The sequence below is a fragment of the Henckelia pumila genome, chromosome 2, assembly GCF_033568475.1.
Source record: "Henckelia pumila isolate YLH828 chromosome 2, ASM3356847v2, whole genome shotgun sequence".
Lineage (NCBI taxonomy): Eukaryota > Viridiplantae > Streptophyta > Magnoliopsida > Lamiales > Gesneriaceae > Henckelia > Henckelia pumila.
Genome location: NC_133121.1, coordinates 302,796 through 324,943, shown reverse-complemented (window position 1 = coordinate 324,943; position 22,148 = coordinate 302,796). Strand labels below are relative to the sequence as shown.

Below are 22,148 nucleotides of genomic sequence, written 5' to 3'. Positions count from 1 at the left end.
GTCCAGTACAATCCATGAGAAATTTGCATGTGTCCTGAATATATATTTAATTATTTTATGCATGGGAGTTATTTTAATATTTATATGTTAGTATGAAATTAAATTAAATATATATGAAGGACACACATTTTAATTAAGTACATGCATTCATGAAATAATTTTATGTACGATTAAATGTTTAAGGTTGAGCAATAAGAAAATATTTTATGTTGGAAGTTGAAGTAGTGTGACAATTTGAGATTTGAGGGGGATTCGTCCCCATATGTAAACTATTGAAGGGCAGTTTACTGCCAATTTAAGAGGTGATTCGTCACCGCCACGTACGTTGGTTTCCACGCTGATCAGTATTTAATGTATGATTTAAGGTTACACTACGGATACAACCATGCGATTTTAGAAAATTACTTTGCTCAACAATAGATATGTATTATGATATTTGAGTAATTTAAGTTAAGTTATGGTATGATATTTTGAAGCATGCTCATTTATGTATATGTTATGTATTAGTATTAAATTGATTTAAATTATTTTAAACCCTTGTTATGTTAGAATGTTGGGCCTCTAGGCTCACTACACTGGTATGGTGCAGGTGAGTACGTAGAGGAGGATGTAGCTCCTACCGGCGGCGAGGACATATGAGCGGACATGCAGTGACCCCGTGACCGTGATAGATGTCTGTGTCGTTATGCATGTTTTGAATATTTTTCGTATGTAACATTTTTAAGTAATTTTCAGTGGTTGGGTTTTGGAATGTTATTTTTAAATATTTTTAGTGCATGCAGTTTTTAATTATTTTCTCATGACAGTATTTTAATTAAATGTAGACTCAGATATTTATTTTATTAAAGAATGCATTTTTATTTAAGTTATTTATTTATTTATTTATTTTTAAATCTTTTTATTCTGTGCATATATGTATGGGCATATATGTACATATTTTATTTAGTAAGTAAAAAAAAAAAAAAAAAAATTTCCGCATATTTATTTATTAATTATAGAGTTAGGATCGTTTCAGATGGAATGTAGCTCATGATCCGATAATATTGACAAGTCCAAGATCAAGATGTAGATAGTAAATATTTGACAAACTCATATCCATTAATAATTATCAAACACCAATTACCACCAATAATCTATTTGATGGTCATAAATCCCGATCTAAATTCATGCAAAAAAATAAATATATCCCCATATATCAAAAAATATCTCGGAATATATCTCGTAACATAGTAACATCAATAATAATGATGATTAATGGATTATTCTATATCTTCTGCAAAATGTTCTATTTACCTATAACTAATCATGAGTTAGTCTACGCTAGGAAGTGAGTGTTTCTCCTGCCATTATTTCAATACCATTGCATCACATGCGACTACATATTTTATGGAAATTGAGAGGAATTTTTTTTGCGAAAGATTTTTAACCAGTCAGAGTCACCAATGAATGAATTGATGGTTTATTAAAAGGGCGATGAACAATTTACGACTACGAGCGGCGGTGGTTGTGGTTCTCTTTTCCGCCGTGCTTCTTCCTCTACTCAACCGCTACTTGTTACCGTCGAGTAAATCTCGTCCTTGTCAATGAAATTTCGGTGTTTCTTTGTTTATTTATTCGTAGAGTGTTGCAGGATTCGGGTTGAGAGAGGTGGCGGATTTGTTGATTACCAATGGGACCATATACACTAGCGACGTTCTTTTGCCTTTTGCTGATTCAATGGCTATTGTCAACGGTCGGATTCTCAGAACCGGGAACTATTCCTCCGTTAAGGTTTATTTTCTAGCTATCCCGGCCTCTGCTTCAGTGAAACTTGTATGCGTTTTCTGTCTCATGATTTGAATGCAGGCCTTGGCTGGATTTAAGACTAGAACATTGAATTTGGAGGGGAAGGTGGTGTTGCCTGGATTTATCGACTCACATGTGCATTTGATTTTTGGAGGATTACAGGTTTCACTCTCTTGCCTTTCGACTTGGTTCCACTAGCGTTATCAGAATTTTACCTTTTCTAAAACATTTAAATTTTGTGCAACTATATTATTCTGCATGTGAAATAAAATCAAAGATGAAAATTCCAAATCTCATTTTTACTTGTTATTTGGTGGATGCCTTTTAATTTCTCATTTTAAATTTTCCTTACAGTATGGCTATGCATGCTGATGTTGATTTGTACCTTTGTTCGTGATAATATTTTGTTGATGAATCCAAATGTCTTAAATTTTTATTTCCACGTACTTCGACAATTTTAATTTAATAAATGGTGATTGATAAGTTCTAGAAGAGTTTAATATCTAAATAGTGCTTGAAGGAGCTGAAACGAGCTATTAGCAATTTTACTGGAAGGGAAAGAAAGTTCATGACTGAAATGGGATACAGCAATGTCCTAAAATATACAGAACTGAATGGCTTTGGATAATAGCATGTTAAAATTTTTCAAGAAAGAAGAGAACCCTCTTTCACGAACGCCAATACTAGTTTTTTTCACTTATTTGCTTCTCTTGTGATTATTCAGCTAATACTACAACTTTCTGGATGGGATGTAGATGATGATATCTATACAAATGGAGCATACATAAATACGTACACATATAATATATAGTACAAAAAAATATACGATGTGGGTGGTTATTGATATGATATCCAACATGTATATTAAATTTCTATCCTTCCAGTCCATCCTCTCTCTTGTTTTTCCATACTTAACACATATCTTTGGCTTTAAAGAAGCTTAGCGTTGCTCTCCAGCAGACATTGTCCAGCAGCACTTGTGGAAGGCACATCCTTTTTTTCTCCCAACCTTTTTTCATTTCATGTCATCTCACTTTAGCAGGTTCCTTACTGTTATGTGGAATTGGCCTTTGACCAAAATTAATCCAAATTCATGGCTGAGGCAAGCAAGAATGTGCGGTGATCTATCTTTGTCCAAGTGAACGAACTTCGAAACTCTCATCAAAATCTTCACAAACTGTCTAATTCTTGCCAACTATTCTTCAACTGATGACTTTCAATTTCATTTTTATCTCATTTACTCTCGTTGGCCATCAAAGGAACATTTTCCATTGTTTCACGATCAGTAGCGGAGACCTGTTAGAGATGATTGCATTGGCAGTAGGTGAGAAACTGAACCAGAAGCAGAAGATGATCCGGTGATAGCTGCTTTTCAAGGACCCTCCATAGCTGTTCATGAGAATTGCCATGTAATCTGACACCATGGAAGAAGGAAAATTATTTTGTAATTTTTTCAGATTTTTGTAGCATGATAATCAAAATAACACTAAAGGAAGGATGGCACACCCCAAAAAAATAGGAAAATAAACTCTGAACCTGTAGAAATGAATCTATCAATTTATCAAACCACACATAAAAAAGATCGACTAATCTATCTATTATTCTATGTGGAGAACTCCCCAAGTTTGTTGAATTTGTTATAAAAATCAATTGGGAGAAGAGTGCGCTACTTGGAATAAATATCGAGGAAGTAGAGGTGGAAGCGTTGGCTCAACAAATAGGCTGTGGGAAGGAATCTTGGCCTATCAAGTATTTGGGGTACCTCTAGGAGGGAATCCGATCAAAATCTCTTTTTGGGAGCCTATTTTGTCTAATCTATCGAAAAAATTGGCAAGTTGGAAGAAATCGTTCTTATCTAAAGGGGGGAGGTTGACACTTATATCGGCTGTGTTGAATGCAATGCCGATCTACTTCATGTCATTGTTTCGAGTGCCAAAGGGAATTGCAGATTTGATGGAAAAGTATATGAGGGATTTTCTTTGGGATGGGGTTGATGGGGAGTCTCATTGTCATTTGGTGGCATGGGAGCAGGTGTGTAAACCCAAAGCTTTAGGGGGATTGGGAATAGGGAATATTTGTCTAAGGAATAGAGCTTTGATGGGAAAATGGTGGTGGAGATTCTCAGTGGAACAAGATCCGATGTGGAAAAGGGTCATTAAGAGCAAGTATGGATTACAAGATAATGGCTGGGACGCAGGGTTGGCTACAAATGTTACGTTTAGAAGCCCATGGAAGTTTGTTTCTAGATCTTACTCGGCTTTTCAACCTTTGGTAAGGGAGGTGGTTAGAGGGGGGAATAAAGTGAGGTTTTGGGAAGATAGATGGTGGGGGGAGTCTTCGTTTCAGGATCTTTTTCCAGCCTTGTTTCAGATTTCGTATGCACATAATATGCATACTTCTCATTTCGTGTCACCGGAAAATTCTTGGAATTTTTATTTTCGGAGGGGTTTGAGGGATCATGAAATTGATGAGGTGGGTGTTCTGTTAGATGAGCTGATGAGAGTTAGATTGATTAATGGGGCTGAGGATGTGAGAGTTTGGGTTGGGGACCCGTCTGGTATTTTTTCGGTTAAATCTTTTTTTGAGTCCTTCTTCCCTAGTAGCGTTTTTCCTTTGTTTTCCTTTTTCAATGTTATTTGGAAATTACCAATTCCTTCGAAGATTCAAGTTTTTGCTTGGACAACAGTGTTGGGTAAATTGCCGACTTCGGAGATGATGCAAAGAAGATGGCCTTCTTGTGCTTTGAATCCGAATTGGTGCGTGTTATGTAGGAAAGAGGGGGAATTTCTGGATCACATGCTTATACACTGTTCTTTCTCGTATGGATTGTGGTCAAGAGCTTTGAAGGAAATGGGGTTGATGTGGGTAACACCTCGTTCTATTCAGGAGCTTTTTGCCTTGGATCTTGCTTATCTATTAGGCAAAAAAGGGAAAATTTTGTGGTCTTTGGCGGTTCATGGAATTTTATGGTCAATTTGGTTAGAGAGAAATGGAAGATTATTTGAGAACAGGGAAGAAACGGCGGAAGAGTGTCGGGATAAGATTAAGTTGCGGATTGCTATGTGGAGTAGATCTTTTAAAGATTTTCAGAATATAGCAGTCTCGGATTTACTAAGGGATTGGTCTATTGCTTTGTGTTGATATTATGATTAGGGAGTCGTCTTTTCTCTTGTAATGAGCGGATTTCTTAATCCGCCTTTTGTAAAATTTTATGATTGCATATAATATATACTAGTTTCCTATCAAAAAAAAAATAAAAAAATATCGCGTTTCTTGATCATATCTTTGTGCTGAATTTGATTGAGAAAATTGGAACAGATGGCTCGAGTGGAACTCCGCGGGGTCAGTAAAAGAGATTTTGTCAATAAGATCAAAGAGGCATTATCAAGTAAGCCGTTTCTTTTTTTGTTTTTTTGTTTTTTTGTTTTTTGTTTTTTGTTTTTTGTTTTTTGTTTTTTTTTCCTCACTATTTGATGCATTAGATTATGAGCACATTTCTGATATGGTGGTTTGAAATATACTAGATATGCATCGTGGCTCTTGGTTGCTGGGTGGTGGTTGGAACAATGATCTATGGGGAGGAGAGTTGCCAATGGCCTCCTGGATTGATGATATTACTCCTCACAATCCTGTGAGAAGTTTGAGTGACATCCTTCTTGTGCTTCGGTGAACTTCCAATTAGTTTTAGATAATTTTTTTTGCAGGTGTGGTTGACGAGAATGGATGGTCACATGGGTCTGGCTAACTCTCTAGCACTAAAAATTGCCGGAATATCCAATAGCACATCGGATCCAGATGGTGGTGCTGTTATTAGGAAGAATTTTGGAGGTAATCTTTTTAGCCTCCGAAACTCCACCAGATTCCTAATTTGAGTTATATTTTACGTCACGTAGTTTATTTTTTTAAGTAGCGCTACCATTGAAGCATCAACTGGGCCGTCAGCCTTTTTACTGATGGGTCCAACTTTTATGTTGGAGTTGATTAGGTCTATAGAACAATAACATATTGGATAATGGTGAAAAACAATTAGCTATGACCCCCTGCTCCTCAGATATGGTCTGTTTGTTTATTCTGGAATCTATTTAAATGGTTTGAAACTTTGCAAGATTAAACTTTGAGAAAGAGATAGACAAAGAGAAATAAAACATACTAGAGTAGAATGCACTTAAGGCTGTAACAGTTTCATATCAAATGATATTTTTGTTTTGTCCTTTTGTGAGGCAGCTGAAAAGAGTTGAGCAGTTGAATGGTCCTACTTGGTAAATTTTTGTCGCTGTGAATATTCTGGAAATTTGCTTCTAGTGTCGTAACAATAAATATTCAAAGCTGCTGTTGCCGGTTGCTTTTTCTTTGAGGAATTTGTTAAAGCAGTTGTCGTAGACGATCACAGCGGAGTTGTAACTTTCACATGTGAACCGAAACCTTGTATTGTAAGACAATAATGGAAACATCTCCGGAGATCGGGAAGACAAGCTTCTGTCATTTCTTTGTATGATGGGGAGTTTGTTGTGGTGGGTGACAAATGGCAATCACCAAGAAGGCAAAGGACTTAGTCCTATGTCATTCAACTCTCAAACTTGGTAAAATCTGCCACATGGAAATAGCCACTAGAATTCACTCTTTCTTTGGAAGAGTTGCCCAAGTTGCTGGAAAACGGCAGACCAAGCTGGAGGTTCAGCTGAAGAGAACAAGAAGTTGAGCTTATCCAATCGGATTATCGTATTTAATGGAGATTCATGGGCTAGAGGGAGTTATTCCATGTATCCATTGGTGGCTACAGATCTGAGTGCACGGGGATGGTGTGATATGTTTTGGAATTCTCTGAAGTTTTTCGCAGACAATAATTTTGAGGATGCAGCATGAAGTTGACATTATTACTATTAACTTCGTTTTGGTTGGAAGCTGGGCTGGCCAAGTTAGTTGGATAGGTGCTACTCTATAAGTGTTCCTACAAATCAAGGACGTGCACGACGCAATGAAGGTGGAGCAAAAGAAGTGGTCGATTCCAAGTCTTAGCCTTGAAGACAAGGCTAACCTTAAGGAGGGGAGTATTGATACGGAAATAAATATTATTATGGACTTTTACTATGGTGGGCCTAGGGCCCTAGACCAATGCCGCTCAAGTGATGCAAGCCCAAGCCCTTGCGATGATCTAGACATGGGGAATGGAATAAAACGTGAGGGGGGTAATTTGGAATCAGGCAGTTATTTTGTTTTGAGGGAAGCTTAAGCTAGGGGAGAGGAGTCTTCCTCTTGTACAGAGTTTATATCTGGGTTTATTTTCAGTATAATTCCATATTATATTCGTTTTATTCATATGTTTCCATTTTATATAAATGGTAGTTGCAACAGAGTCCTTCACTTTGCTTTATCAATTTTTGTAGCGTATGGGCAATAGTTTAATAGCATGTGGATAATACCTCAAGTTAAATATAAAATTACAATATACTTGTAGTGCACATGAGATTGTTTAGTTGGTTTGTATTCCCATCCAGTATGATCAAGAAATGTTTACTTTGGTGTATGTCTTTCTTCTACATGTCTCTCTAGTGAAGGCTTTGGTAATATAACTGGCAAGACCTTTAATGCTATTCTGAGAACATCTTTCCCACTCACTTATGAAACTTCATTGCCATCATGGATGGTAGGAACGAGAAATGATTTTTTTTTGGATTCACATGCCACTATATCATGACATGCAGAACCGACTGGTTTATTGATTGATTCTGCAATGAAGCTTGTTCTTTCCTGCATCCCTGAGGTCTCAACAGTGGAGAGGAGGGAAGCTCTGTTGAGAGCTAGCAATTATGCCTTAATGAGAGGTGTGACCACCGTTGTTGATTTTGGGCGATATTTTCCAGGTGCATCACCAGAGCTCTCATGGGAAGATTTATCAGGTTCCACTTGCAATTTGTGAAGTTTTTCATAGTTACAAGATTGTTGTTTTCTTGTATCAGCAAGTATAAATGGGTCTTTCAGAAAAAAATTTGAAATATAAGGTGTTAAAATTAAATCAGTATTTTTTTTGATGCAAAAGAGAGTGAATTGATACAACCCTGTGCCTGTTTTGCAGAAGATACATCTTTAAGTATATCGAATTGTTTTCGGTGTTGCATTAGTTTTTTGTTTTATTGTATGACAGATGTCTACAGATGGGCTGATTCATTAGGAAAGATGAAAATCAGAGTTTGCTTGTATTTCCCAATGGAGACGTGGAAACGGTTACAAGTAATTCTCTATTGATTAAGGTTACTTATGGTTGATTTTCTTTAATTAGCATGACAACAGACCTGCAGTTTGGCATGCTAAGTGAATTTATCCTTGCTATTTGCTATGTTGCCACCGGATATGAACTCATGAGTTGAGAGGTAGACACAAGATTTTGATGTTTGCCTTTTCATTTGGATGACATCTGAAGTGTAGAAATAATGTTCAAATAGATCTTGGGATTTAATGTTTGTATCCATCATATTTGAGTCTCTGAGAAGTGAGAATTCGGTAGGTTGGCTTGCACCAAAGTTTGAAGTGCCACTATTCCGATGCCGTTATAGAAAACGTATTTTATGTAATTAGTCGACACAACTTTTGTAAATAATAGTTCGACATAATGTTTGCACCTAAGTTGGCATAATAAGATTTTCTAACATTAGTTATCCCACATCGGCTAGATTATTAAGTCATTGAGAGTTATATATATAGGCTTAAACAATCATCCATTTTGAGGTAGCTTCAAAGATGGAATTAGAGCCTAAGTCCACTGTTATGCGTTGGACTGCCTTAATGGGCCACTCGCTAATGTCTTATAATCTTCACGCTCCAGCTGTTCATTCCTGGCATGAGTAGGGTGTGTTAGTTGTCCCACATTGGTTGGATCAAGTTCTTGGGAGTTATATATACGGGCTTAGACAATCCTCCCCCTTAAGCTAGCTTTTGAGGTAGAGTTTGGCCCAAGTCCACAATCTTAACATAACAAGTTTAGGTTAACCGTTTTTGCAAAGTAAAATGAGCTTGAAGTGAACCGATGGAATCAGTGACCTGTTTGTAGCTTTGTATGTGAGCCTGAATGTGATAGACTAGTACATTTATTGATCTCGGCTCCAATTTATAATGGCTTCTGAAAAGGTTTGAGACAAGGATGTTATATTCAAAGTGGGGTTGATTGTAGTGTTCTAGGACGTGTCATGAACTTCTAATCATATATATGGTTAAATTGTGAAACTCAAAAAGCTTTTATTAAAGGTAGACAAATCCTAGATTGTTGCCTCACAGCTAATGAGATGGTGAAAGAGTCGTAAACAACGAAGAAAATGTGGGTGGGTTTTTAAGGTCGACTTCAAGAAGGACTACGACAATGGAGACTGGAGTTTTTGGATTTTGCCTTACTTAAAAAGGGGTTTTGGTGTGAGATGGAAAAAATGGATTAAGGATTATGGGGGGACTTTTTATGAGACGGAGTTGATGGGGATTCACACTGTCATTTGGTTGCGTGGGAACGGGTCTATAAACTGAAGGAAAGATGAGTTTGGGCATTGGGAACATTTGTTTGAGGAACAAGCTTTTCTGAGAAACAGTGGTGGAGATTTTCTTTGAGAGAGACCTGTTATAGAAGAAGGTTATGGTGAGCAAATACGAGTTACAAGATAATGGCTGGGATGCTAGCTTGACGAGAAATATCACATTTAGAATCCCATGGAAGTTTATTTCTAGAGTTTACTCTTTTCTTCAGTCTGTGAGTGCAGTGCCAAAAGAGGGTAACTTGATCAAGTTTTGGAAGGATGGGTGATATGGGGACTATTCTTCTAAAGACCTCTACCGATCTTTATTCCAAGTATCTTCGGTTCTTAACTAACCTTTTTTTTATTTTGTTTAGTTGGATATCCTTATTGTCCTCGGTTATTTCTCGAAACTTGCATTTTTGCAGGGATTTGAGGGATGAGGAAGTTAAGGAGTTGAGCTGTTTGCTAGGGTCCTTAGAGAGGGTCAAGTTGGTTGAAGGGGATATCAAATCTTTATTGAATCTTTCTTTCAAGGTTGTGGTTTTCCTTATTTCCCTCTTTTTCACGTCAGTTGGAGAATGTCTATCCCTTTGAAGGTTCACGTCTTTTCATGGATTGCGGTGCAGGGTAAGCTATCGACTTGCGAGATGATGCAAAAGAGGTGGCTCACTTCTTCTCTTTGCTCGAGTTGGTGCGTGTTGTGTCGGCAAGAAGAGGAGACCTAGGACCACATTTTTTTCATTGCCCTTTATGAGACATCTTTGGATAAGATCATTGGAGGAGTTGGGTTTGGTTTGGTAACTCCAAGATTAGTGAAAGACTTATTCGTGTTGATCTTGGAATGTGACCTTTGAAGAAGGGTTTAAATTTTTTGGACAGTGGTGGTTCATTGCATTTGTTGGTCGGTTTGGTTGGAAAGGAAAAATAGGAGTTTTAACAATATAGCAAAGTTGGTTGAAACCTGTTGGAACAAGATTAAATTCGGGCTTCTACATGGATAAAGAAGCATAAGGAATTTAAGGCATTCTCAGTTTCATATTTATTAATGAATTGAAGATTTATATGTTGTTAATATGATCCGAGCTTTTGTTGTATAGTGTGCAGACCTCTTGTCCGCTTTTTGTAATTCATTATTGTTCATAATATAATATTTCCTTGAAAAAAATAATTGTGAAGACCAAAGAGCTTTTTGTAATTCATAATTGTTTATAGTCTAATATTTCCTTAAAAAAAACAATCGCGAAAACCAAAGAGTGAGAGAATTGTGTTTATTTCATTCATCCTCAAGATTCAAGAAGGGGTTTATATGCTAGAGGGAGTGCCTATTGCAAAGAAATAACCACTATAACTCTATGCGACAATGTGCTTATCAAATCCAATTAGATCATCCATTTAAAACTGCATAAATTTTATGATGTTCATGTAAACACTTCCTTCTCAAGTTGGTGAATATATTATCCATTCACGGCTAGGTCAAAATTGAATGAAGTCCTGGATTCTTGAGTCCTTTGTTAAGTATATCTAAACATATGGTGTGCAAGTCAAGCTATGTCAAGTTTTACTTTAATGAAATGTCTACCAGCCTTTATGTCTTTTGTTATGGTATACGATACACACTACCAGATATTAACCTATACTTATGAATTTAATGTTCCCTTGGAGCATCATTGGAAGGAATTACAGAAGCAAGAAAGTATAGGATAGTGTTAAACCATGAGTTGCACGCACGCTCTCAATGCACAACTAAACCTATTACTTCAAATTTTCTAGTAATAGTTTTTACCGTATGAGATATATTGATAACAGTGAAGTTTAATTTTGAATGCTTATAGCATCAAGCCTTGTTGAAGGGTCCATGGTTTTTTTGATCTCCTTAATAAAATGACACATCTTATTTCGATATTATTACTGAGGCTGCCGTTCTTTGAAGGAACTTGTAAAGCAAGCAGGTCATAAGCTCAGCCAATGGATTTACTTGGGTGGCGTTAAGTCGTTTGCTGATGGATCGTTGGGATCTAATAGTGCACTGTTTTATGAGGTGAGAGAGAGAACTTTCATTTGCAAAATCCGTATTGAAATCTTAAACTCAAAAACTTTTTCATCACTGAAGTACTTTTCTTAGACTGGGCAGCTTGGCAACAGACTTCTTTTTTACGAGTATGATCAATAATTTTCAGAATGTTCTTATGTTTCTGTAGCCATACATTGATGAACCACTCAATTATGGCCTACAAGTGGTAGATGTTGATGTGCTGCAAAACATGACACTCTCTTCTGATAAATGTGGCCTTCAGGTGTTTTCTCTATTGTTGTATTCATGTCATCTCCCCAGAGCTTATCATAAACTATAAAGATGTTCACGATGATTTTTTGTTTCATTCAGGTAGCCGTTCATGCCATAGGTGATAGGGCCAATGGCTTGATCTTAGACATGTACAAGTCAGTAGCATCTAAGAATGGAATGAGGGATCGAAGATTTAGGGTAAATTCTACTGTAGTCCTTTTCTGTTCTTGTTAGAACATGGGGGTTTAGGCGAGAGGGGCTGTTCAAAATCAGAAATTAGTTTTGTTTAACAAAAAAGTGGCATCCATTGACTGCTGTCTTAAAGTTGTCGTGAGTTGATCCTCGTCTTCGTCTTAGCTTGATGTTTTTAATTCTAGCTTTTATGTTGGTTGTGGTTTGAGTGCTGGGTATGGTGACTGCAAGTAATTATTTCAGATTGAGCATGCCCAACATTTAGCTCCTGGGACTGCTGCCAAGTTTGGCGATCAAAAAGTTGTTGCTTCAGTGCAGGTTCTATATCTCCTATACTGCTTTTTGCATTAGAACTCAGTATCAGAGAAGCTTGCTTATTTTGTTAGATGGTCGTATCCAAGTATGCAATGATCTGCTATTCGAAAGTTGACAGTTTTAATCCAAATTTAAGTTGCATTGGTCAGAAATATGGATGGAAGAGTAAGTATTTCAAATGCATAAAATTGAGTTTAAATGCCATATTTGTTTTGAGTGTTTGTACCTTAGTGGCTTTGTCCCTGCACACAATTTCAAAATAGAGTATTATTTATCATTTACAAGAAATTGTGAAGTGCACTCATTTTGTGATACTTTCTGACTTATCCGACCAAGCACCATTTGATAAATTAATTGTGACTACGGAATCTAATTTGCAAACTTCATAACATGTTTTGAGACCTTGGGAGTCAATTTCATGCTGCTCCCCTTCCCTCTCTTGATCCTGTCTGTACCCGAAATGAGAAGTTTGTTTCCCGATGTGTTGGTGGATACTAGTGCGCCTCCTGATTCTTAAATATAACAGCCAGATCATTTGTTGGATGATGCTGATTCGGCTAGAAAAAAACTTGGAGTTGATAGAGCAAATGGCGGATCATATTTATTTCATTCTCTCCTTGCTGGCAATGGGCAATTGGCGCTTGGTTCTGACTGGCCAGTAAGGATTATTTCCTATTAGATTTTTGTGTTCTCCATTTCTTGTTTGTGATCAATAAATTAGATTCCAACATCAAGTCTCTTTTATTTCAGGTTGCAGACATCAACCCTTTGAGGAGCATACAGACGGCAATGAAAAGAATTCCTCCTGGTTGGGAAAATGCTTGGATTTCATCGGAATGCATTAGTTTGAATGATGCGTTGAATGGGTGAGTCCTCCCAGGGTTTGCTGAAGTTAATTAGATCAGATGCATGTTCTTCTAGGTGCTTATGGATCTGATGTAAATTTAGAGATATACTTTTGACTATGTGCCATAGGACCTTTTAAAATCTACGAAAATGTCAATTGGAATCAGAAACCCACAAGTCAACAACAATGGCCATTTCATTAATCAACAGCTAATGAAATTTCTGTATTCTGGTTATGCTTATATTTGCATTGTCGATCCATTAATTTTCGTGTATGGATCATCTCCTATCAGGTACACAATCTCAGCTGCCCGAGCTTGCTTCCTGGATGAAGATGTTGGGTCGCTATCTCCTGGTAAAATGGCAGATTTTGTGGTTTTATCTGCGAAGACATGGGATGAATTTGCTTTGGAAGCTTCTGCTTCTATTGAGGCAACATATGTGGGTGGGTTAGCAGCCTACTCCAGCAACGACATAGAAGATGCGTCAAGCGCATAATTTGACATACTGCTGTTTAATATAACTTGGTAATTTAAATGAATTTTGTATTAGTCTTGTATGATAGTGACGATGCTTTAATTTACATCTCACTATGGTTTATTTTTTATGAAAGCATATAAACATAGTGGCCTCAAAACATATCAAGGCATGAGGTCCCCGGATATATAGAATTTTGTTATGAATAGGATGACTAACTTGAAATAAATTTCGGGGATTAAATTATTTGAATTAATTTGACAAAGGATTTGAAAATTAACTGATTTAAGCTGATCCGTAGTGGTATTTAACATCTTCTCAAAATGTATACCAAAATGCATTGACGAGTCACGAAAGGAGGAGCTAGGATTGGAAATTCCTATTTAAATTTGGACGATCTTACAAATTTTTATCCGTGAGATAAATCAATCATGCCCATAATTAGCATTAAAAAAATAATATTTTCTTTTATTGGTGACCTAAAAAGAGATTTATCTCATAAAAACTGTATCTCAAGAGTTTTTATGTTAAATTTTTTATCCTAACATAAATGATGAATTTCGGTTAGTAACTTAAAGTCCACTCATTCCAATTCATTTACTTGAAAAACTAACCAACTAATTCGAGAATGAGACGATGTTTCCCTGTTGTAAGATATCTTGTATTGTATCGCATGTGTTAGATATTGGTGCATACTAACGGGTATCCATCAGCGAATGAGGTCAATGAACGATTCTTATTCAGAATTCTTAAGATGATTATTACTTATTGAATTCCTTATTACAAGTGTGCGCTATTAGCCCAAGGCATCATGGTAGCTAGCATCTGAAGGCATCTAAAATGGACCTATGTATAAGATAAGATAGCTATTTTAGCATTATGCACACAAATGGGCCTATGTATACTCCCGACATTCCTCTTTATCAAGAGATTTACCCTCGACTGCAGGAGTTTTCACTCTTGGGTAGGCATATATTGCTCTATTCAAACCATTCCAGCTAAGAAATTCCTTTCTGGTGATCCTTTTTTGGGGGAATATCTTTTTCCCCCCCCTTTCTATCACAGATGTGATTCTCTACTGCAGATGAATGTAATCAAGAAATTATTTTTTCGAACCTTGTCCAAACAATATGAATTAAAGGAAACAATACCAATATACTGATTCAAATCTCTCCTTAGTTTCACGTAGAAATTAGCATATTATATATATCACATCCCGAAAGAGAAGAATGATAGAAAATCAGAAGCTTCTCCAGCTGCCACCGTCTTCCCCAACTCATATGTGTTGGAGCCTTGAACTCATAAATTGATATATATACACTTCATATATCTAGGAACAATCTCATTGGTTTAGATTGTACCCATTCGTTAGTCAAAATAGATTGATAATGATGCTGGGCATGTCTTTATTCTTGGGCTCAAAGTTTGTTGCTTATTTTCACATGCTGCATATCAAGTATTAGATTTTGATTCCTACAACCACGAAAGAGCATACAATCAATCGAATTAACCTTAACAAAATTTCTAACAAAACATCACTTTTTCTTTTAGACAAAACATCACTTTTTTTAAAGACAAATCATCACTTTTAAGCTCTTCATCTCACAAATGTTAATCAACACATGTCTACTGTCTACCATTTAACAGTGCATTTTCATAAGCTATTATGGAATTGGTATAGCCTAATTTCCAATGAAAGCAAGAACACCATATCAGATACACAAATTGTAAGTAGAAAGTATGGCTTACATGTTAGAGTTGCTCACGAATGGAAGCCATTGATCTTAACATTGAACCTAAAGTATCTCTTGAAACTTGAAATTTCACTTCAGTTTCGCCAGTTGAAGTTTTGGTGTTCTGGAGCTGACAAGCAAAAGGATGGCATCTTAGTTTAAATCCCCAAGCTAGGCATGACTGTAGAGGTACTATAGATAAACATTATTTTACAATTAAATCGTGCTAATGATCCAGATTAATTCTCATATTTTAACTAAACTAGAACCAGCACTGTACAATTTGCAGAAACATAATACCGGAACTTGTTTCTCAGATTCTGGGATAAGATAAAATGCATGCACTAAACCTGAAACATGGCTCAGCCAGGCTGGGGAACAAGAAATCTATCACAAGTTCATAGACTAGTGCATGACATTCTGAGAAACATATCATAGGTCGATGTTCATGGCACAATCAAGTATCAAAATCTCATATCCTATAACCATATCCTTCATAAGTGATACCCCTTTAAGTCTTGTCAATTTTAAAGCTGAATGGTTTAAATTTTACAAGGTGAGGTGTTTTATGCAACTTTTAGGCTCCATCAAAGGCACCGGGAAGGATACCATCGCAGCGTAAATGAACAATTTCATCTACGCTTGCAGCATCTTCTCATGCTCTAGTGATAATAAATCTAATGGTAATTGGTAGCACAACATATTTTCTAAAAACATTTTCATATGTTAGAGACATTAGCAAAAAAATGTACACACTCGGATAAAAAAAAAATATTCTGAACACATGTTAATAGCTTAACATCTAGTGGCTAAATAACTCCCTTCAGGATAAAATTCCTCGGACATTAAAAGAAAATCAGAAAAACAGATGACCAATAAAGCACAAGAAATCCACGCCATAAACCAGACAACCAGTTATTCCCTAGTCATTGAAAACTTTGCTTGAAGCATCTTTTCCTCCACAGAACAGATGGCCACGTTTATTCATGAATGTAAACTCATTCATGGCGTTCACCTGTTCATGTTAGGCTAACAAATAAATCGAGCTGGCTAGAATATAATTTGTTTCATACTCGAAATAGACGAACTCGGGGCCGAACTCAAAACATGTTTTAATACTTTTTTGGTCAAATCCAAGCAAGATTATTTTGATCAATAGTTTTGAGCAATTCACGAGCATAGTTATTTTAATTGTATATTTAATAAATGTACTACAAACCATAAGTTCTAACGAGATCGAGCACAAATTTGAGCCTTTTTTAATAGAATTCAATAATTAATTTCAAATCACATTAATCGAGTTCAAATTTGAAGCCATGCAACTCGAACCCAAAATAATCTTTTTTTTTTCAAGTTCCACATTGATCTTGAGATCAAATATTAAAAAAATGGCTACCATTTGGTTTTTAGATTCGTTTGTGCCCCTAGTCACGATCATGGTTTAATTCGAAAAACTCAACATACTCAGACATTAATAGCAATGTGCACAAACACAAGCATGATATATCAAGCTTGTTCAAGAGTGGTATCATCAAATTACTAGCTCAGGATAAGTACCTACTTTGTGGCCTCTCAAGCCTTCTCATGTTTTACATCTATCTTTTGCAAAATTATTTGCCTACTCAAACCAAGAATAAGCAGCCAGACATATGCTGATAATTCATGTTACTCTTGCAAGAAAACGGAACTGAGAACAACCAAATTTTCAGGGAAAATGAACCATGGCAACAGGCCAAATAATGATTGAAAGAAAATATCAAATAGATTGTTTTTTATAATAATTTCCTTTCCAAAGGATAAAATTGCTCCCAAATAAATAATTCACCATTTCACCTTTAGATTGATAACAGCAACTCTGTTGGCAGGTGTTAAAAGCTGTTGACTTATGTAAGTCATGGATTTCAGCATTGGCTCCAGTGTGACTCTTGTAACCCTAAACTGCACCTCTGTTTCTCCTGATGGAGCCTTGCCATAATCTTGAAGCTGCCTTGAGAAAAGAAAAGAGTATATAACCAACATTCATACATGCAAGCACCGTGGCAGCGCTCTTGCTAAGTTTTCAGACATGTAAATAGAAAGTAAAATATATGTTCTCATGATGGAGAATGACAAAGTTGAAGCTCTTGACCAGACCAGAAATGACTAATTTTCCGCTCATGCATCACCGTCATGATAAAACAGGTAACAGTTGAATAAAAAAATACATATGTGTGAATAAAGCACACACCTTCAAATTAATAACAGCCGCTTTACTGGCTGGATTAATATTCTCTACAACCCATTTAATGGACTTAAAACAAGTGAGAACAACCTACCACAATAAAGAAAATGGTGGTTAGGAGTAACCATAACAGTCATGTCCGTTAAGTTCATAATTCTATCTATTCTGCAGTGACCAATAATCAAAATAAAAGAGCAAAACTTGAAACATGTTTAAAAAGAAAGAAAGAAAAGAAAAGAAAGCCAATAATCTGCTGTCCATATTTCCATACCATATTATCAGCAAGGGCAACATCACGGTTGATGACTACAGGTGCCATAGTTGGCTGATTCAAGTCAGCAACATTTACTCCAGCATCATTGAGATTGAAGTGATTTTGCGTAGCATCTTGCCAAGGCCATAACGATGGGATGGTGTCAGAAGTTAATGAAGATGCTTTGTTGATATCATTGTCCAGGAAACTTCCACTCTCCTGAGAGATAGGAGGTTTGATTCTGGCGACATTTTTCTTCACCATTGCAATCTTCCTCGCACCATCTCGTAGACATTCCATGGCTTCTTTGAAAGTCTCGGAAGCAACAGCTCCTTCTTCCGCAAATTTTAATGCTTCAAGGCAAATGCTGTTGAATCGCGATGTTAAAGCGTCAATAGGTTGTACAGCTGCTTCTTGCACATTTAAAAGGACAGCTCTTGCATTCTGCGTCCACCTCTTTAATATATAATGTGAGGGAATGGTAAGAACATTTGTTACAGTAAAGACAGTTAATATGTGTCTGCATAGAACCCCTGAATACTCAAACATCTGACAGCTACAACATGCATTCATTTCCGAAACATCTAGCGTCACTATATACTCTTTGTGGTCATGTTCATATTTTGCCACCCTAAATCTACTTACGGTACCATTTCCGTCAATCTTATTTGCGGTGTATACAAAAGTTTCAACCAGTTCTTCTTGAAACTTCGCAAAAACCTTTTTTGTATATAAATTAACCGCCTGTTGTTCCATTGGTGATGGTGTCTTTAGTACTGGTGTGGTGCATATTGTATCATAATCTGCCTCTATTTCACTTTCTAATGCTTTCTCCAAAGCTCGTTCGTACTGTTTAAAGAACAAGGGAATGGTGCTCTGCTGGTTCACATACCCATCAAAAAAGGACCTAACTCCGTGATTTGCTGAAAGTGCAGCAAAAAAGGTGTTGCGAAAATAGACAGGAGCCCATTGCTTCCTGGCATTATATACAGCTTGAAGCCAATCACTTTTCCAAAGATTGTATCTATCGAGGATAGAACTCCACGTTGTCTCGAAATCCTCAATTGTCTCACAAAAATTGATGCAGCTATAGAACTCTCCATAAAAGGAAGGATGAGCGATACATGTATGAGCCAACCTTTCTTGGCCTTCTCGTAAAATGTGCCACTTGCAAATGCAGTGTCGAGTTTCTGGGAATACCTGATGGACTGCAGCCTTGATAGCCCTATCTTGGTCAGTCGTGATGGAAACAGGAGGTCTGTTATTCATGGCAGAAAGCCAGGTTTTGAAAACCCATGCAAATGATGCGTCTGACTCGTCCATAAGCAACGCACAGCCAAACAATACCATCTGTCCATGATGGTTCACTCCAGTGAAGGGAGCAAGAGGAACTTGAAACTGTTTTGGTCTATACATGGTGTCAAAAACAACAGCATCACCAAAGTGGCTATAAGCCATCCTTGATCGGGCATCAGCCCAGAAAACGTTGCTCAATCGATTGTCAACATCAAGCTGTATGGCATAATAGAAACCCGGGTTTTGGACCTGGATTGTCCTGAAATAGGTAAGAAGATTCTGGGCATCTTTTCCAAAAGTTCTTCGGCTAGAAGGTCGGATAAAATGCAGTGGCATCAGGGGGACAGTATTGATAGTTTCTGTAGAAGATGCAACAGGCGCGGATGGATTTCTTGTCTCTACAGAGTGAAGAAGATTTGGTTGACAAAAGAAATGGTTTCCACGGACAGCATCATTTGGGGTCTGGAGCATAGTGTTTTTAGTTGCAGTAAAATGCCTGCGAGGGCGAAGATGATGCACCTTGGTGGGAGTGATGGTAGAATGATTATGGTCCTCGACAAAATTTGCCACTACCCACTTGTCTGGATCCTTTTTCTTTATAGAGAGCATAGCATTGCAGCTCTCAACATTCTTTCGTTTGAAAATCTCCCTAGAACAGGCGAACTCCCAAGAAACGATTGGGCCATCAGGCTTAGTACGAGTGTATTGACCCACGTGTGAGCTGAAACCAACTCGCCTAGCATAAGCATCATAACAGTTCTTGGCAGATTCTTCTGAATTAAATTCCATTCCAACATACGGTTTCTCATTTTGATGCTCATACTCTACCTCAACCACTTGGGAATCCATGAAACGAAAAATCAAACCCCAAAATACTAATTCAAATAAACCTTGGAATGGTCGAATTGAAAATAGTGGCTGGCAGAGTTCCAATCATTTTTTTTCAAAAGGCAAACGCGTCGTGTTGGCCCGTGTTAATTGTAGCTATTTCTTTTTCTTCATCCAACTTTTTTCTTTTTTTTTTTTTTTTTTTGGTTTTTGAAGGAAGAAGAAGAAAGAAAGAATATACATTCTATTTTTGTTAAAGCTCCCTTCCTCGTTGCCTGGTTGGCACTTGGCAGTACATTACTTTATTTATTTATTTAATAATTTTTTTTTTCGAAAAAAGGGTTTGGGCCAATTTGGTTGGGCTTAGCAAGCAAAATATGAAAGAATGACACAAAGATAGAAACCCTTATTATTATTGCGGCGATCGAAATCGGAGGGTATTCATTCATTCGTCTCCAGATGGAAGCTCCAGTTGCAGTTGCAGTTCCAGTTCAAGTGAAATTAGAGCTGGGGTCAGAGACATACTTTGCTGAGGCCAACACAGGGGGAGGACTCGTCTCCGATCACTTGGTTTCCATCAAGGAACGCTCCATGACCATACTCAACGACTTCATCACCAAACATAAAGACGATCTTCCTGACGATGATGATGATAATGATAATGATAATGATGATGATGATGATGATGAAGATGAAGATGAAGATGAAGACAACACCACCCCTCCCCCTCCCGTTAACAAAAAGTCAAAGAAGCAACAGTAAATCTCAGTTTCTTATGTGTTTTCTCTTCTGTTTCTTTCTTTGCAATCCCCAACAATCAATCATCTTTGTATTTTCTTTCATACAGAGAGAAATTAAACAAACAAACATCTTTTAGATATTATATTATTTCACAGACCTTGATTAGGACTCACAACATTAAATGCAACAAATACAGTACTTTTTGTTTTTCCTTAACCACAAGGAATTTGCTACTTGGATCTGCAAAAACAAGAAATAAATAAGCTAACTAGGTTCGGATCTGTATTCACCATTTGTAAATCCACAAATACGTGACAAAATGCAAAACAATAGCTCAAAATATACAAATTAAAAACACTACATAGTGAGTGAGAAAACACTAAACTTTACCGCTTATGCAAAATAGCTGTCTTGGACAAGAACAAATACTAAAGTCCGCTATCGCGTCAATCCAACATAGAATTAATTAAGTGATTGATACTGAATGAAACAGAAAAGATTGCTATTTTCTTAATAATGTTTTCTTTTCGATTAATCATCAAACACAGTAAGATACGGTTGGTAAAGAATATGATCGAAACATATATTACAATATCGCTTGGGTGTTTTCTGAATGGATGGAGAGTTTTCAAATTAATCCACCCCGTGTCGAATGAAGCGCTGAAAGGAAAATAGCCAAGTAAAGTACTTTTCAACTTCAGTGTTTTAAGAAAACCATCATGTCACTAAAAGATTAGGCTGACCTTCTTACACGCATTTAGTCTGCAAACTGGGAAGAGTCGATGCTAGCGTATAGGCTGTGCCCATATGCTATAATCAAGTGATTTTTGGGCCATTGATGTTACTTTTCGGGTTAGCATTGACTCTTCCCATATTTTGATATGTTTCAGTTCCCCCCTCAGCTTCATCATCTTCGACTGTTCCACACAAGATCCACTTGTGGCTGACTTAACCTGAGCACCAGATTTCTTGGACACCACGAGTATGGGCAAACCAGTTTCCATATGAAGAATCCAGCCTGCATATTACTGAGGAAAAGTAGCATCCAAATATAAGCGCCAAAGTTCATCGTGAGAGACCGCAACATTAATTATTCGTGTAATATTACCAGGTTGCAGCAATTGGAGCTGTGGATCTAAATGCTTTGTGTAGCAGTCATGACAACTTATAGTTCAAGAGCTCTCATATGTGAAACGAAAAACAATCAACTATATTTCAATGAAAACACATTGTGTTTGTGCGGTTTAGTTTTCTCAATTTGTTAGTTTTTTTATGTCATAATTAAATTCAATCTTTATAGTTTACATTATATTGTTTAATTGATAAGGGGTAATTAAAACATGTATTTTTATTTAACCAAGATAAGAATAACACAATATAGGAATTCAATTTCAATTTTGATTGCATCCATGATCATGTTATAAAATTCCAATGGTGGAGCCGACCATTAGCAAAGTCATTTCAATTTTGATTGCATGCTGATTAGTTTGTTAGAATTTAATCTTTATTTTCTTAGTATTTAATTTTAAGAAAATCCTCTTGATAATTTTTATCGTTTAGATTTTTAGCAAAACAAAATTCAGACCTCCTCGAAGGAAAGATCCCTCCCGCGCTACCACATATATATTAATTAATTAATTTGATTAAACTGGGTTAATTTGGTTTGGGTATCAATAATCGA

General features: G+C 36.7%; 3 protein-coding genes across 11 annotated transcripts; 2 read left to right on the top strand and 1 right to left on the bottom strand.

Annotated features, from left to right (window-relative positions):
* Window positions 1-1,288: 1,288 nt before the first annotated feature.
* Window positions 1,289-13,624, top strand: LOC140879370 (protein LONG AFTER FAR-RED 3). Of its 4 annotated transcripts, XM_073283057.1 has the most exons (16): window positions 1,289-1,564; window positions 1,631-1,770; window positions 1,846-1,947; window positions 5,104-5,173; window positions 5,310-5,416; window positions 5,490-5,613; window positions 7,488-7,682; window positions 7,928-8,013; window positions 11,212-11,319; window positions 11,480-11,575; window positions 11,665-11,763; window positions 12,001-12,075; window positions 12,144-12,237; window positions 12,603-12,730; window positions 12,823-12,938; window positions 13,212-13,624. In XM_073283057.1, the coding sequence occupies exons 1-16, from the start codon at window positions 1,474-1,476 to the stop codon at window positions 13,414-13,416; spliced, it is 1,836 nt and encodes a 611-aa protein (XP_073139158.1). In that variant the 5' UTR covers window positions 1,289-1,473; the 3' UTR covers window positions 13,417-13,624. The 4 variants fall into 4 exon arrangements, 3 of the variants coding, with proteins under 3 accessions (XP_073139158.1, XP_073139159.1, XP_073139160.1); XR_012149401.1 differs by lacking the exon at window positions 12,144-12,237 and having other exon boundaries at window positions 13,212-13,351; XM_073283058.1 differs by lacking the exon at window positions 12,144-12,237 and having other exon boundaries at window positions 12,599-12,730.
* An 862-nt stretch (window positions 13,625-14,486) lies between these two features.
* On the bottom strand, window positions 14,487-19,939 carry LOC140880089 (protein FAR1-RELATED SEQUENCE 3-like). Of its 6 annotated transcripts, XM_073284189.1 has the most exons (5): window positions 17,621-19,934; window positions 17,356-17,439; window positions 16,962-17,111; window positions 15,145-15,258; window positions 14,487-14,868 (listed from the first exon to the last, which is right to left on the bottom strand). In XM_073284189.1, exons 1-4 carry the CDS (start codon window positions 19,745-19,747, stop codon window positions 15,148-15,150), a joined length of 2,472 nt encoding a protein of 823 aa, XP_073140290.1. In that variant the 5' UTR covers window positions 19,748-19,934; the 3' UTR covers window positions 14,487-14,868; window positions 15,145-15,147. The 6 variants fall into 6 exon arrangements, 3 of the variants coding, with proteins under 3 accessions (XP_073140290.1, XP_073140292.1, XP_073140293.1); XM_073284191.1 differs by lacking the exon at window positions 17,356-17,439 and having other exon boundaries at window positions 17,621-19,935; XR_012149583.1 differs by lacking the exon at window positions 14,487-14,868 and having other exon boundaries at window positions 16,962-17,115; window positions 17,621-19,937.
* Window positions 19,940-20,053: 114 nt separating this feature from the next.
* On the top strand, window positions 20,054-21,719 carry LOC140880090 (uncharacterized). Its single transcript, XM_073284193.1, has 2 exons — window positions 20,054-20,484; window positions 21,358-21,719. The coding sequence occupies exons 1-2, from the start codon at window positions 20,186-20,188 to the stop codon at window positions 21,422-21,424; spliced, it is 366 nt and encodes a 121-aa protein (XP_073140294.1). The 5' UTR covers window positions 20,054-20,185; the 3' UTR covers window positions 21,425-21,719.
* Window positions 21,720-22,148: the final 429 nt, after the last annotated feature.